Here is a 17189-nt window from a genome sequence, read left to right on the forward strand (position 1 = left end):
ACAAACCACCACAAACTTAGAAGCTTAGAAGCATCCACATTTATTGAGTACCTACTGTGTGAAAAGCCGGAGCTAGGTTCCAGGGGAGGAAGGGGGGACTGAGGAATGAGAGCAAGATGCCGTGAGGCCCCTGTGGCTGTCCGGGTTCTCTCAGGAACCTCTTTCAAACATTTGAAAGATTTCTTGTCACTTCTCCCTTTCAATTTGTGCTTGTAAAAGGAGGAACAACAAATGCTGGTGAGGATGCAGAGAAAGGGGAGCCCTCCTGCACTGCTGGTGGGAGTGTAAGCTAGTTCAACCATTGTGGAAAGCAGTATGGAGGTTCCTCAAAAAACTCAAAATAGAAATACCATTGGACCCAGGAATTCCACTCCTAGGAATTTACCCAAAGAAAACAAAATCCCTGATTCAAAAAGACATAGTCACCCCTATGTTTATCGCAGCACTATTTGCAATAGCCAAGATATGGAAGCAACCTAAGTGTCCATCAGTAGATGAATGGATAAAGAAGATGTGGTACATATACACAATGGAATACTATTCAGCCATAAGATGAAAACAAATCCTACCATTTGCAACAACATGGATGGAGCTAGAGGGTATTATGCTCAGTGAAATAAGCCAGGCGGAGATAGACAAGTACCAGATGATTTCCCTCATTTGTGGAGTATAACAACAAAGCAGAACTGAAGGAACAAAATAGCAGCAGACTCCCAGACTCCAAGAAGGGACTAGAGGTTACCAAACAGAAGGGGATGGGATGGGTGGGTGGGGAGGGAGGGAGAAGGGGATTAAAGGGCATTATGATTAACACACATAATGTAGGGGGGGTCATGGGGAAGACAGTACAGCACAGAGAAGATAAGTAGTGACTTTATAGCATCTTACTACGCTGATGGACAGTGACTGCAATGGGGTGTTGGGGGGGAGCTTGATAATATGGGTGAATGTTGTAACCACAATATTGCTCATGTGAAACCTTCATAAGATTATATATCAATGATACCTTAATAAAAAGAATTGTTCACAAAAAATAAAAAATAAAAAAGCAGCCAGTGACATTCAGCTGATGCACTGAGTAAGATGATTGGACAAAATGGGAAACCCTTTGGTTTACCAACCACCACAGCCAAGCCTTGTATCCATGTGTAATTTGGCTGAATCTCCGTTTTCTGGATGCTAGTAATTGTTTTTCTTCTCTAACTCAACCCCCAGCAGTTTACCTGAGGGCTTCTTGGATTTCCCCCAGATGAGGGAGGTGGGAAGAAATTAGTTTACCCACACACTGTAAAATCTGTGAATTCTACCTTGGGAACTGTGGGGAGAAAATAGAGTGGAAAATACCTGGAAAGTAACTGAGACCGATGCTGTGTGCTTGTCAGAGGAGGACCCTATTCATCCTGTTCCCTACTCAAGTGGAATGGGTGCCTAGGTGGGAAGCTGGTTAGGCTTGAGCAAGGACTTCCTGTAAGACTTGGCAGCCCCTCGGTTCTGCCCCTCTCACAGGTGGTACCCAGTCAGGTACCACATGCTATGGGTTGAATTGTGTGCCCCAGAAAGATATGCTCAAGCCCTAACCCCCGGTCCCTGTGAGCATGACCTTATTTGGAAAGAGGGTCTTTTCAGAGGTCATCAAGTTAAGAGGGAGTCATTAGAATGGGCCCTAATCCAGTATGACTGGTGTCCTTGTAAGAATAGGAGAGACACACAGAGAGGAGAAGGCCATGTGACAATAGAGGCAAAGATTGAAGAGATGCCACCATAGGCGAAGGCATGCTGAAGATTGCCAGCGCCCCCAGAAGCTGGGAGAAGGGATGGAACAGATGGGGAAGACAGGGCTCTGCCCACACCTGCTTTTGACTTCTGTCCCCCAGAGCACCGTGTATTGGTTTTCTGGAGCTCCCATACCAAATGACTGCTAGCTGGGGGGTTTAAAGCAGTTCTGCAGGCCAGAAGCCTCAGATCAAGGTGTTGGCAGGGTTGGTTCCTTCCAGAGACTCTGAGCGGGAAATCTGTTGCAATCCGCTCGCCTAGCTTCTGGGGGCTTCCTTGGCATTCCTTGGCTTGTAGCTGCATCATTGCAGTCTCTGCCTCCATCTTCACAGGGCTGTCTTCTCTGTGTGTCTCTATGTCCTCTCTTCTCTTATAAGGACACTAGTCCCTGGATTAGTCAACCCTAATCCAGTCAACCTCATTTTACCTTAATTTGGTCTGCAAAAACAGTGTTTCTAAATGAGATCACGTTCCAAAGACCCAAGTGAACATGAATTCGGGGGGATGCTATTCAACTTGGTACACCACACCCCATCAGGTCTTCCTGTCTGCCTCTTAAGTCTGAGCACTTCCCCTTTCTGCTGCCACCACCCTGACCCCAGCATCCTACCTGGACTCCTGCAGTAGCCTGTCTACAGCCCACTTTTCACACAGCAGCTCGGATGAGCCTTTGATAAAGGCAGTTAGAACATGTCACTTCCCACTGCCCTTAGGATAAATCCACATCCATATATCTGATTGGGATTCAGTTGCACACAAACAGAGCACCATTCGTGGACCCCACAGATGCCCAACAAAGTCGTGCTGAGTGAGGTTGGGGCATGGACTCATAGGCCTCCTGTGAGCTCTACCCACTTTAGACATATCACCGTACGATTTGCCAGCACCACACCACGGGCTTCGCAACCACAGACTCCGGATTCTAGCAGCAGCACCACATGGGAGGCACTTTGACTATCCCCATCTTACAGTTGGGAAAACTGAGGCTCTGAGAGGCAAAAGAATAGTCACATGGTGGTTTGGGTCCTCCAGAAGCCAACAGATGCCAAGATGACATTAGATGTGCAAGGAGGTGAGGAGGAGGCAGGGAGAGCCTTCAGATGGCAATGCTGGTCTGACACCTAGGAAAAGAGACAGGTAGGAACCTCATACTGCAGTGAGTGCTGAGAAAGTCTCAGCCACACTAAGCGGGGCCCCCCAAAGCAGGATGTACCAGTCTGCTCAGACTGCTATAATACCACGGACCAGATGGCTTAATGTATTTCTCATAGTTCTGGAGGCTGACAGTCTAAATCAAGGGGCCGGCAGAGTTGGTTTCTGGTGAGACCTCTTCCTGGCTTGCAGATGGCTGCCTTTGCTGTCTTCACATGGCCTCTCTGCGCATATGTGGAAAAAGAGAACTCTGGCGTGTCTTCTTGTAAGGACACCAGTCCTGCGGGAACCAGAGCCTCACCCTTATGTCCTCATTTAACCTAGATTACCTCCTTAAAGGTCCATCTTCAGTACAGTCACATCAGGGGTTAGGGCTTGGGCATATGCATATGAGGGGCTCAGTTCCATCCGTAATGTGAGGGCTGCCTGTCCCAGCATCAGCAGGAGTGGCCTCAGTCATTGACTAGGAGCAGCCGCCGGCAGCATGGCCTCCGAGCTATTGCTGCAGCAGATCCACGGGCCCAGCACCTGGTGCATCCCACCAGGAGGTTCTCTCTTAAAGGGAGACCTGGGGGGCAAGTTCCTTGGCTGCCACAAGTCACAACAATAAAAATAAGGGCAATAGTCACTTAGAGCCTTCTGGGTGCCAGGCTAGGCATTGCCTGTGGCTCAACGTGCTCATGGAATCCCTGTGTGGCCCTATGCAGTAGGCACTGTTGTTATCCCCATTTTACTGATGGGGAAACTGAGGCCAGTGCCTAAGTGACTTTCCCAGAAAGTGTCACAGCCAGAAGCTGGCCCTTGACCTCCCAGCCTGGCCCCCTCCCCCTTTATCTGAGTGTGATTTGGGAATTTGGAGGATTCATAACATTTGTACCTCTTGTGTCAAGTTTAGCTGTAAAGGCATTTAATGAGCACCCTCCCTGAGCATTGCAGCTCTAAGGGACAGGCCCAAGGCCTAAACCACTCACTTCTGCAAGACCCCACCCTATCTAGTTGACATCCAGCGTTGATATACTTGGAGTAGGAATTTCAGTGGGGAGCCCAGAGGGGTCTGGTGCTTCATTCAAGGTCACTCAGCAACCCAGTAATAAGGCAGGAACAAAGCTCTCAGTCTCCTTCTTTTAGCATAATAGTAAAACGTCCCCTGTGCCCTGCCTCAAGGCAGCTTGGCCCACTGCAGAGAATCACCTGGCACCCTGGGTTCAAATTCCACCTCTGCCACTTCTGAGCTCAGGGGCCTTGGGCACATGGCATCTCTTCTCTGAGACCTTGTTTCCTTTTCTGGAAGACAGACACCAGCATCTACCTTACAGGGTCTCACCTTGCAGAAGTGACTTCACCCCCATGCTGTGCCTCAGTTTCCCAATCTATAAAATGGGAACACAGCAGTACCTACTTCATAATGTTATGATAAAGAATTAATGAATTCCAGTCCATTTAAAGTGCTTTGGCTGTTAGGATGCAGTCACAGGCTGACTTCCGCTGAGTCATTGTAACACCCCCTCACCCCCACCCACTTTTTCGCTCAAATTGATGATCCAGGAGGCAACAGAGTGTGGGAAGAAGAAGCCCAAGGGCCCATCGCAGCCCTGCCACCAACTCACTGGCAGACTTCAGGAAGCCACTGGACCCTGCTTTCCCCACCTGTGCGCTGTGGTAAGACTGTCGGGCAAAACTGACCTGCTAAGTTCCTCCCCAGTGAAACTTTCTAAGCTGGAATTTTTGGGTCCCAGAGTGGAGTTAAAGCAGGATTATTGTATTCTGAATCTCCCAGTGACAGATGAACATATATGAGGCCATAACCTGTCTTGACTCCACAGAGCACCCCCATGCCAACAGCTGGCCCCAGAATGCCACGAGACCAGGCGTGCTGCCGCCTCTCAGAGTGATAACAGCAACCAAGACTTACCAGGCCCTGTTGTGCCCCTACCACGGTGCAATTCTCTGTACACGCTCTCTCATCCAGTCCTTGCAACCATGCCCTACACAGAGCCCCATTTTGCAGATGAGAAAATGGAAGCTCTGAGAGGTTAACTGTCCAGATGTCACATGGCCAATTTGGAGCCAGAGCTGACACCAGCAGTTTCTCTCCGTATCTTTGTTTAATCTTCCCAATAATTCCTGGGAAGTAAGAACTGTTATATTTTCCCACTTTGTAAGTGGGGAAACCATGCTCAAGGCCTCATGGGATTTGGACCCAGAGCTGGACTTCAGATTCTGTGAGCTTACCCACTGTGTTCTGCGCTATGCTGGCAAACAAAGGTGAAGGAGGGGGCCTTGGAACGAGTATTAAGTGTCCAGCCAACCCCATGCCCCCAGCCTCCCCAGGAAACCACCTGAGGCCAGCTTCCCCTGGACAGACAGCACAAGGCAGCAGGGAGTGACCCGCAGGGCCTCTGAACAGAATGAAACATCAACCCCTGACCCTGTAGAATGGGATGAATGACATCCTTTATCACCCGAGTGTCATCGCTTGGTTTGGATGGGCTTGTGGCCAGCCAGCCCCTGAGCCACAAGCTGGGTCTTTTCCACCTCCTTGGAGCCAGAGCCAGACCTCCATGGCCCTCTGGGGCCACTCAGAGCTGCAGCCTCCCATGTTTATCTAACTTCTCTGACCCCGGCAAGTGCTTGTCACCTTTTTCTTCCTTTCTCAAAAACCAGGACACAATGGGAAGCCTTTCCTTGAACTTATTAAAAAATTCAGACTTGTAAATTAATTTGTCCATGTTGTACAAAGGCAGTGCAGATGGACTCATTAGCATGCACACAACAAATAATTATAGATGAATTTTTAGCTGGCCTGCCTAATGTGCTTGCTGGGTTAATTATGTCAATGTATAATTACATCAGCCCGGGGAGACATAATGGCATACCCCGCTGAGCAGGCCCAGCCTAATGACGGGCGTGGGGGGAGTGCTGACAGAGGAAAGTCCCCACACCTGCTTACCTCCACCCGAACGCCCATTGTCAGCGCTCCTGGCACCTCAGCAAACAGGCAGGAGGGAAGGGACAAAATGCAAGGGAAAAACTCAAGGACAACCTTGTTCCAGCCGGACCTGAAGGTCCCCCTGTACAGGCACTAGCCTGCTCCTTCCGTTTGCAGGTATTTATTGGGTTGGACTGTGTGTCAGGCTTCATTGACCCACAAGGGGTCCAGTGAGGGAGCAAAAACAGATGTGGTTCCAGCCTTGCCTTGTCATGGCGTCAGCAGTCCAGTGGGTGTTAATTAGATGGATATGCTAATCACTGAAAATTTTAAGTTCAGTGAGTACTGTGAAGGATAGATGTAGGCAGCTGGAGGAGCTCATATCAGAGGACTGACTAGTCAAGGAAGGCCTCCTGGAAGAAGTGGAATATGAAAAACAAGTGAGCATTAACTAGCTGATAGAGGTTAAAGGGAAAGGAAGGAAAGCCTCCCGGAAAAGGCTTCTGCCTGTACAAAGACTCCGGGGTGTGAAGAAGCATTTGAGGGACTGAGAAGAAGGCCAGTGTGACCGGAGCTCAGAAAGGCAGGAATATCCAGGGCTTCCATTTGTTCTGAGCCAACCAAGTACCAGGCATTGTATTAAGAACTTTACATGGATCCTCATCACAGCCCAGTGAGGTCAGAACTTTTACGGTGAAGCATAGAGAGATGGATTCACTTGCCAAGTCACGAAGCAATCCTGAGAAACAAGTATGGATCAGACCTAGACCCCAGATGTCTGCCGCTAGGGCCCATGTTCTGAAGCCCTCTGCCCCACAGCAGACAGCAGTGCCCAGGGGGATGCTAGGGAGGGACCAGAAAGAGCAGAGTTCTGGTGCCAAGGAAAAGACTGTGGCCAGACCCAAGCCCCTTGGCATGAAGCAAGGAGGCCCTGGCTCTCCTAGGCCCCCATGAGCCCTGCCTGCTGCTGCGGGGGTTGAAATGTCCACACCACTGGAATAGGAAGCTTTTGTGGCATCTGAGAAAGAGATCCGGTTTTGAGTCTTGCCTCCCCCTTAGCAAGTCCCCTGGCCTCCCTAAGCCTCAGTTCCCTCATCTGTGAAATGAATCAGAGCCAAGCCAGCCTCCAGGGGGTGCTGGGAGCATCATGGGAACCCATTCCCATGGACTAGCTTTGTGACCTGGAAGATGCCACACCCCGACCCCTGGCATTATCCACATACTCTTAGCACCTGCCTTAGGTAGGGAGTTGGGGAAAGCTGCCTGGCAGAAGAGGGGCTGGATTCTAGATCTGAAGGAGAAGGAAGTGCTCCCTAGGTGAAGGGGGTGGGGGTGGGAGGTGCAGAATTCCAGGTGGAGGGAAATGCACCTTCCTCACTTTGAACCTTTTGGAAAATGGAGAGGTGTGTTTTCACCCTCAGAAAAACCATTATTTAATTGACCGCTCATGTCACCAATGATGGTATTGGTCCAAGTCCACTGAGAAACACCCCAAGGATTATATGTGCAAGGATGCTATTAGGGAAAGGCAGGTGAAGGAAAACAGGGTGCTGGGAAAAGTGCCGGGGGAACTGGGTAGAAGCCAGACCACCCACAGCCTAAAGAAGCACTGGGCAAGGCCTAGGGGAAGTCCTTGTCCCTCAGAGAGTCCAGCGTTCCCCCAGGAGTCAGCCTGTAGTCCTGCTTCCTGCAGGCCCATTCTGGGAAGTCTGGCCTCACACTGGTGGATTTCAGAGTGGGGTCCTTACTCAGACACTCCCTGTGGTTGGAGGCATGCAAGACAATCCCATGGCCTCCACAGATAGCATCATAGAATCCAGAAGGCACAGTCATGATGACAGTTGTTATTCCCAGCTGGGCAGGACACCCACACCCATGTGGATGGCACACACACCCCTGAGCAGGTGCCTGAGGAAGCTTCTCCATGAAGCAGAAAGTCCACGTTGCCCTCCTAAGCCATCAGAGCGACTTCAGACAGCCCTTGTGGATGGCCTCCCCACGCATGCTCCCCGTGGAGGGACCTGCCAGGCCCCACAACCTCAGCCTGGGCATCCCCCAGTCCCTAGGGCCCCCACCTCCCCCATCTTCCTCACTCTGTGCAGATCCCGTGCCTGTGTTTGAGGCAGTGCGCAGCCTAGACGACAGACTGCAGACCCCCAGCTTCAACCCCAGTGGGCAGCCGCGGCGAGACCTCCACATTTCGTGGAAGAGGCACCCTGAGCTCCTCGGCCCCAAAGGTACTGATAAGGCCTTCACGGGACACATCTATAATAAATAAATGGATAGTAGACCTTCAGCAGCCAAACTTGGCCACCCTTTTGGGTGGGTGGGGGTGAGGCAGGGAACTCAACTTTACCATTTTAGGTGCAGAATAGGTTAAGGTACTACTGCTGGAACAGACCAACTCCAAATCTGAGAGGCTTAATGTATTTGAAGGATGGGGATGTTTGCGGGGAGTGCTCCACACAGTCACTCAGGCACCCAAGCTGTGGTGGTCCGGTGGTCCTGCCATCTTCAATACATGACATCCAGAGTCACAGTAACTGTTGACAACTGGCCAAAAGGCAGAGAAAGAATGTGAAGGGTCACACAGAGGTCTATGGGGTCCAGGCCTAAAAGTGGTACACATTACTTCCAGCCATATCCCACTGGGCAATACTCAGTCATGTGGCCACACCCAGCTGAACAGGAGCCCCAGGAATGTAGTCTTACTATGTGTCCAGGAAGAGACAGCAACAGGATGTCGTGAACACAACACTGTCTCAGTACCAGAACGAGACAAGCTAGCAGAGCTACACATGTAGTGTATATATAGTGATTAAAATGTTTAAAAGCAAGAGAATGATGAGCAAAATTCGACATGGTGGTTACCTCTGGTAGGTAAGGTAGGTCTCCACAGACAGGGGCAGACAGGCACCTGAAGGCCGTTGGTAACCATCTAAGTCTTGGGTATTTATTGAGCTGCAGGCCAGGCACTATTATAGGCACTGGGGACACAGCCAGGGCAAAGCAGACAAAAATCCCTGCCCTTAGGGCACTGACCTTCTAGGGAAGAAACTGATTGTCATCCAATAGAATTATAGTATTTTAGGTAGTGGGAAAGGCTTTGGGAAAAAAATTAAGCAGAGAAGAGGGGAAGAGTCAGGTGTAGGGATAACTTGTCTAAGGAATGAATGAGTAGAATTTACCTCAGAGGTTAGCAGATGATCTTTTTTCTGTAAAGGGCCAAAGAGTAATTATTTCAGGCTTTGCAGGCCATGCAGTTTCTGTCATAACTACTCAACTCCGTGTGAAAGCAGCCATAGAGAATATGTAAACAAGTTTCATGGCTGTGTTCCAATACAATTTTACTGACAGAACAGGTGGTGGGCCACATTTGGCCTGGTCTGCCCTCTGAAGTTGTGGGGAAGACAAAATGGGCTGAGGCCTGTCAAAGGAAAAGTTGACCACTCTCACACACTCCCCATTTTGCAACTCCCTTCCTTACCTCCACGTGATTCACAGTGATTAAAATACAGCACTTTGCCAACTCTGTTCCTGCACCCAGAATGCCTTTCCAGCTTCCTTGACAAGCCAGAAGTTGGCAGTTCTTCAGTCTCAGCTCAAGTGTAGGCACCTCTCTAAAGCCTCTGAGGTCCCCCGGCAAAACTGTCATTTCTTTCCTCTGAGGTCCTTTTGAAGTTTGAACTTTCCTCTGTAAGAAGAGGAATAGTTGTAGAAACCACCTCTTGAGAGTGTTTGCTCTGTGACATGTGCCTTTCACACAGCATCCCACTCTCTCCTGGCATCTACCTTCTGAGGTGTCACTGGCCCTTTTCTTTACATGGGGAAACTGAGTCAGAGGCAACAGATGGCTAAGTGACCTTGGCCTTGGGCCACATCTCTCCTTTGGGGCACTTGCTACTCTGCATCGTGATGGTCAGACCATGTCTTGTTGTTCACTGTTGTGGCCTCAGCACCTGGAACATTCCCATGTGTGCATGTGCACATTTGTGAGAGTGAGCCAGGCTCTGAACACTCTGTCATCCACTGAAGGGGCTCACTCTGCAAACCGCTCGGCTCTGCACTCACCCTCCCATGCCAGGCTCTTAGCAGGAGTTTAATAATGGAATTTAACTGAGTCATTTGGGCCCAAGGTTGAGAGCCTGGATTTTGGGATTCTTGAGCTACCTACCCTCAACTGCCAGCCCCTGAGCACCCTCTCTTCCCATGGTGAATTCAGTGCCAAAGGCATATACTGAGCCACCACAGGACCTGCCTGGGGGCACCTACAGGTGAGGCGGGCCACAACTGAGTATCTGAAGGTGTGCCATCCACTGTGGGAGGGGAAACAGTGCAGTGGGTCTTTAGTAAGTTAAACCTAGAGTGACCTATGACCCAGCAATTCCACTCCTAGGTATAGCCCCCAAAGAATTGAAAACAGGTGCTCAAACAAAAACATGTACACAGTGTTTATAGCAGCATTATTTACAATGGCCAAATGGCCAAATGTCCGTTGACAGATAATGGAGGACCAAAACGTGGCCTAGTCATAAAATAGAATATTTAGCCATAGAAAGGAGTGAAAGTCTGCCACATGCTACAACCTGGATGAACCTCAGAAACAGTATCCTAAGTGAAAGAAGCTAGTCACAAAAGGACATATACTATGATTCCAGTGATATGAAATACTCATAATATGCAGATCCGTGATTGCCAGGGGCTGTGGGAGGGTGAATGGAAGTGACTGCTTAATGGAGATGGATTTCCTTTTGGGATGATAACAGTGTTCTGGAATTAGTGGTAATTTTTGCACAAGATAGTGAATATGCTAAATGTAAATGAATTGTACACATTAAAATGGTGAATATTATGTTATATATATTTCACTACAACTTTTAAAAAAAGATGACAGCCAAAGAGGCAGGACCACGTCGGAAAGGGCAGAGGAAGGCTCTGCAAGTGCTGTCTGAGGCTAGCACGACGGGAACTGGACTTTCGAGCACACACGCTCTCCACGGCTGCAACCCGGCGACCACAGTGACAGCAGGTCCCGACAGCTGCTCTCTCTCCAACGCCTGAGTTTGGGAAATTGATTCTTGCCCCAGCACTATCAATCGATCTGGTTTGTAGAAAGTGGCTCTGGCTGTCATGCTGCTCCCAGCGATGAGTGGTTTTCCCTCTTTTTCTCCTCCAGAGCAGAGAGAGGGGACGTCTCCGGCTGGGCCCACGCTGACTGAGGGGAGCCGCCTCCCGAGCATTCCCAGCAAAGCCCTCCTGACAGAAACTTTGCTGCAGAGAAATGAGACAGAGAAACAAAAGTGAGTTGGAGAGGGGTGGGTGGGCTCCTGCTGCCCCACCTGGCACAGAAGTGGGCCCCCTGGGAATCCAGGTGCAGGCTGAAGATGGAGATGCAGGCCTGGGTTCAAGCCCCACCTCAGCAGCTCAGCAGCTGGCCCTGGGCATGTCACTTCACCTCTCTGAGCCTCAATTTCCCCATCTGGAAAATGGGGCTAATTTTGGTATATTAGTGTTCTCCAGAGGATTTATTTTAATTGAGTAAGAGGCATATTCCAAGGACTTAGCTCGTACAGTTGGGGCTTGCAATTCTGAATTAGTGGAGGAGCCAGCAGGCTGGAAACTATCAGGCAGCTGCCAGTGCTGCAGTTTTGAGGCAGAATTTCTTCTTCCTCTGTTTCGTTCTTAAGACCTTCAACTGATTAGATGAGGCCCGCCCACATTATTGAGACTATTCTCCTTTACTTAACATCAACTGATTATAGATGTTAACCCCATCTACAGAACACCTTCACAGCAACCCCCTCGATGAGTGTGATTGAGTAACTGGGCATTACAGCCAGTCAAGTAGACACATCACGCTGACAGTCACAGGTCAGAGTAAGTGGCATTAACACCTAGGCTGCTGTGAATGACACTAGATGACGCCTGTAGGTGCTTAGTGCTCACATGGAGAAATGTGTGTCAATCAATGATTGCCCTTAAAATTGGTGTGGAAGGAATAATATCTGTATTCTGGGACATTTCTAGGACAGTATTTTGGTGTTCATTACTTTATCCTTTCTTTCATTCACTTATTTATTCATTCATTCTATATGTTTGTGGAGCCAACTGCTGTGTGCCAGGCACTGTTATAGGGACACAACAGTGAACAAAATGGACAAAACTCCCTGCCCTTCTGGAATTTACTTTCTAGTGAGGAAGACATGAGTTAACAAGATAAATAAAATACATGGTGCGCTAGATGATGATGAAGGCTGTGAAGAAAATGAAAGCAAGTGAGGAGGAAGATGAGATTGATGGTGAAGTTTTAAATAGGGTGTTGGGAGAGGCTTCACTGAGAAAGTGAGCAAAGCCCTCAGGAAGTGAGGGAGTAAGGCCTGCAGAAATACAGGGGAACACTGTTACAGGCAGAGGGAACAGCCAGTGCAAAGGCCCTGAGGTAGGAACATGCCTGGTGTGCCAGAACAGCAAGGAGGCAAGTGTGGCTGGAGTGGCATGAGTCAGGGTGCTGGGGCAGAATGTGGTAAAGGGTGGGGGGGTGGCTCCTTTCCCAGAGTCTCTGGGCTAGCCAATGTAAGGCTCAGGCTCTGCAAAACCCTCCCCTAGTCCAGCCAGAGCCCCCCTTTCTCTGCTGAGACACTTGCACCACACCTGAGCCAGGCCCCGATGGGCTGGCTGGGCATCCTGAACTCCTGCCACAGAGAGAGGAAAAAATATCTCCCCAGGGACAGTAACAGTAACTAAGGATATTGAGGAAATACTGAGTGCCAAGAACCTGCTGAGAATGCTTCATGCTCCCTACTGAGCAGGCCCCTTCAGAGACTCCATTCTATAGATGAGGAAACTGAAGCTCAAAGGTTGCTGGCTGATGGAGGGCCCGAAATTTAACCGAATCAGCCGTAATGGGAGCCACACAGTCAATAAAACAGCAGGGCAGCCAAATTCCAGAATACCATGTTGGAGGACTCATGAAAAAGAAGTGCAGATTACAGGGAGCAGGCGGTGGGATGGGGTGGGGTGCGGGGTGGATAGGAGGCCAGCATAGCCAGACTCAGGGGCCCAGGCAAGGCCCACCCACGAGGGGGTGAGGAGAGCCCCTGAGCAGCCCTGGCCTCTCCGCAGGGGCCTTCAAGAAGTACAGATCACTTTGGCAGCCAGACTGGGGGAGGCAGAGGAGAAGATCAAGGTCCTACATTCAGGTATGTATCTGGCCTCATGCAGCGCTCCCACCTTGTCGGACCAGGAGGAAGAGTGGGAGAGGGCAGTGAGGCCGTGAACAAGGCTCAGGTGGTCTAGAATCAGCAGAGGAAAAAGGGAGTTTGGGAAGAGAAAGGAAAAACCTAATTACCCAGGGGGTTCCAAGACCCAGCCCCCAGAGGCCACAGTGCTGTGGAGAGAGGGTTTAAGAAATAAATCAAGGGTGGCAAACAGTGCCTACAGGCGCTGGGCACACAGTCAAGCCAGCTGGTTAGGGATAGCAGTATTAGGGAGAGGTGGGGGCTGGGGTAAACTGAAGTAACCAGACCTTGTGTAAAGAGGTGGCCACTGCTGAGCACCAGCCAGGCACTGCCATCTGGCCCAGTGTCACCAGTCCCTTCAGTTTTCCTGGAGAAATCAGAAGCCTGGAATTGTACGGGAAATCTCTCATGCGTTTTAATGTGCACAGACCTGTTGACTTTGTTGCTCCTCCCTGTCCCCATCACCTGCCAGGTCCAGGCCACACGGTGGGCAAGTTCATGGATGGTCCTGGGGTGGCCTCAGGGTATTGGGGGACGCATTCCCAAGGCCACGGGTTCCCTAAGCTTCACAGACTCATAGAGGCGTATCTCATTTGCCCTCAGCACCCAGGCCACTCCACATCCCTCCACCAGCTTAAAGCCCCTCTAGGGGCAGGAAGCCCTACCTGTCACCAGTTGTAACTAAGGAAAAGGCCTTCCCGCCCTGCCGTGAGGCTTATCCTGCCTTCCGGCCCTGCGGCAGGACTGGGTTCCACCTGCCTGGGGGCAGGGGCCTCACCTTGGCTCTTTACTTTCTCCCAGCGTTAAAGGCCACACAGACCGAGCTGCTGGAGCTGCGGCGGAAATACGAGGAAGAGGCTGCATCCAAGTAAGTGAACGCCCTGCTGAGGCATGCCCCGCCCTCCGGCCCGCCCGGACACGCCCCCGCCCTCCGGCCCGCCTGTACACACCTCCTCCTTCCGGCCCGCCCAAACACGCCCCCTCCGTCTAGCCCGACTGGACACGCCCCCTCCGGCCCGCCCAGGTACGCCCCTCCCACCGGCCCGCCAGGACACGCCTCCTTCCGACCCGCTCGGACACGCCTCCCTCCGGCCCACCCAGACACGCCCCCACCCTCCGGCCCGCCCGGACACGCCCCTCCCTCTGACCACCCCCTCCTCCTCCCAGACAAGCCTCTTTCTGCCTTCCCTCTGACTTCTCTGCCCGAGGCGCTTGTTTCCTTAAGCACCTTCTGCACCCCACCCAACAGCGCACAGCGCATTTGCTGTGCCATTAGCGCACCACATACTATAAATGTCATTCTGGGTCACTGAGCAGGGTCTGCTGGGCAGGGGCCTCTGCCTCACCCTAGCCTCCAGAGGCTGTCCCTACTCCCCAGCTGCACAGTCCAGCACTCAGGGCTGAGTGTCATGCTCCTAAATTACTGTAGACTCAGTATTTCTTTAGGCTTTAACACATCTCTAATTGCACAAACACTTACTTAGCACCTCCTGTTTACCCAGTGCTGTGCTGGGTCCCTGGAAGAAACATCTGAATATGACCCTGTCCTCCTCCTCAGTCGAAGAGACAGTACCTGATGCTGTACAGTGATAAATCCATTCATTCATAGACATTATTGAGCAACTGAGCACCTTCTATATGCCCGGCACTGTCTGGGCACACGGTAAATGCTACAAAGGAAAGAACAGGGAAGGCGGGTTCTATTATCCTAAGCAGTCAGGGAGGCCTTCCTGAGGAGGTGACTTTCAGAGTGAGACCTAGCAGATGAGAAGGGGGAGGCCGTGGGAAGAACACCAGCAAGGGTGCTCTGGGCAGTGGGAACAGTTGTGCAAAAGCAGGCCCTGCACATGCAGGAGGCACACGTGTGGCTTCTAGTCACCAAATGCTCCCCTCAGGCCTCCTGTGGTCCCCACCCACAACTGGGCAGAGGGGCGACAAAAGTGGATGAGGCCTGTCCTGACTCCCTAGGGGCTGGCAATCTGGCAGGTGGCGCAGCAAAATAAACAAATGACCACCACAGGGTAGTTGAGGGAAGCCTCCTGGGAGGACACTTTGGAGCAGAATTTTAAAGCTCAGGAGCCTATTCTTTTGAGGAAGGGCATTCCAGGTGGAAGGCAGAACAGGGACAAAGGCTGGGGGATGTATCTCCATGGGCAGCTTCAGAGTGGACCCTTCAGGGAGATGGGAAGCCAGCTGCCTGGAAAAGCTGCAGTGCCGAGGCCCCATTCCCAGTTTCCCGCAGCCTGGATTCTTTTCCCCCAAGCCTGGCTTCTCCAACAGGAAGGGTGGAAGGCAGCCTCCTCACCCTCCGTTCTGAGACCTTTGGGGGCAGGCAGGGGCTGGGGGTGTCAGGATAGGCAGGGGCCCTGGTGGCTGCCAGAAGCCCTTCCTCAGGGCCTCATCTTTCCGTCTCAGGGCAGATGAAGTTGGCCTGATCATGACCAACCTGGAGAAAGCAAATCAGGTAAGGGGATGGTGCTGGGCACTCCTTCTGCCTACGGTGGGGGTCTTGGGTCGGGCCAGGAGGAAGGAACTGAACTTAGTCAATACTTACTGAACTACATGCCATGCTGACTGCTGGGCCTGGGAGATGTCTGGGACGCTGTCCCTGAGCTGCCAGAAGAGGGAGGGTGAGGATACAGATAGAATGCTCAGTAGAGTGATCCAGACAGCAATGGTCAGGGAAGGGGCCCCCCAGACCCAGACTCCTGGATCCGGGAAGACATCCCAGAGGAAAAGCCATGGAGTTAAGACCTGACAGTCAACCAAAATCGGGAATGTAAAGGGATGGCATTCCAGGCCAGAGAACTGTCTGGTTAAAGGCCAGGAGGCAGCCTTCACAGAATAATGGGCGCCCTTCCCAGGTGGCTCGCTGTGCAGGAGGTGTCTCCAGACAGGAGAAGGAGGGAAGCAGAGCAGAGCCTAGTGATCCCAGCCCACAGGACAAGCTGGGACCTGGGCCTCTCCCAACCAGGCTGGGCGAGGAGCCATGCCCCACGGAGCCAAGGGAGGTGAGGAGGGGCAGGCTCGGGCTGCTGCTGTCCCTCCTTCCCTCCCCACCCGGTCTCCCCTGGCCTCCTCAACCGATCCCAGCCAGATCAGCCATGCCCTGGGTGGAGCCCAGTCTTCCCTGGGGCCCCATCTTCGAGTCCCAGCCTGGGTCCTGCAAGCCCGTTAGCCAATCCTAGTCTCCATTTTCAGGGATGTAATGGGGTTCCTGCATCCTGCCTGCCTCTGGCTTCAGATGTGTTGACATCTGGTGGGCAAAGCTGGGAGGACGTTGAAAGAAGGTGAGGTGTGGCCATGCAGTCCTGCCTGGAGTCTCTGGGACCCACCACACCTTTCCCCACCTCACTGCAATGCCTGCAGCCGGTAGGGGCACAGCCAGGAGGGCCAGTGATGTGACAGAGCAAGTGGTCATCTCCCTGGGAGTAGCTGAGGGAGATCTTGTGGAGAACACTTTGCAGCTGCCTTTTAAAGCCCAGGCACTGTTCTCTTGAAGCAGGGCATTCCAGGCAGAAGACAGCACAGAGGCTAAGGTCCAGGGGCATAGCTCTGCAAGCATAAAGGCCAGTGCTCCCTCCTGCAGAGGAAAGTTGGAAAAGAACAGCATTTTTAGGTTAATCTTCTGAGTAGGTAATCCAGTTACATAGTTCACAGCTCCAAAAGGTACAGAGGAGCATCCCCAGGGAGCTCCGCCTCCTTCCCAGATCGGGGCCTACCACTTTCCCTCTCTCCGGCTGCCTTGCTTACCAGTTACTGGGGTCTCCTTCTAGAGATCCATTCACAGGCCCATGCATGCATCTATTTTTACCCCTTTTTAAAACAAAAATGATAACATACTACACATACTCTCACGAACCTTATGTTTTCCATATATATATGTTAGAGCTCATTCCACATCTGTATATGTAGCGTCTTCTGTTTTAGAGCTTCGTAGTATTACACGACATGGATGAACCATCATCTAAGCCAGGCAATGGCAAACTTCCTGTAAAAGGTCAAAGAGTAAATATTTTCAGCTTTGCAGGTCTTTGTCACAATTATTTAACTTTGCCATATGTGAAAGCATGGACAATATGGAAATGAATGAGCAT

At 51.4% G+C, this 17189-nt stretch overlaps 1 protein-coding gene across 21 annotated transcripts in view; it reads left to right on the forward strand.

Moving 5' to 3' along the window:
- CUX2 (cut like homeobox 2) overlaps positions 1-17189 on the forward strand; it is a 245999-nt gene that overhangs the window by 196807 nt on the left and 32003 nt on the right. For 8 of the 21 annotated variants that reach the window (XM_073222297.1, XM_073222286.1, XM_073222290.1 and 5 more), the window contains 7 exons: positions 4471-4584; positions 7957-8091; positions 11031-11154; positions 12977-13053; positions 13894-13960; positions 15508-15556; positions 15957-16103. In XM_073222297.1, the coding sequence (XP_073078398.1) occupies positions 4471-4584; positions 7957-8091; positions 11031-11154; positions 12977-13053; positions 13894-13960; positions 15508-15556; positions 15957-16103 (713 nt within the window). Of the gene's footprint in view, positions 1-4470; positions 4585-7956; positions 8092-10741; positions 10884-11030; positions 11155-12976; positions 13054-13893; positions 13961-14614; positions 14756-15507; positions 15557-15956; positions 16104-17189 lie in introns of those variants that run through there. The other 13 variants (XM_073222279.1, XM_073222283.1, XM_073222281.1 and 10 more) reach the window with 9 other exon arrangements.

This window comes from Manis javanica, chromosome 15, assembly GCF_040802235.1.
Source record: "Manis javanica isolate MJ-LG chromosome 15, MJ_LKY, whole genome shotgun sequence".
In the NCBI taxonomy this organism is placed as follows: domain Eukaryota; kingdom Metazoa; phylum Chordata; class Mammalia; order Pholidota; family Manidae; genus Manis; species Manis javanica.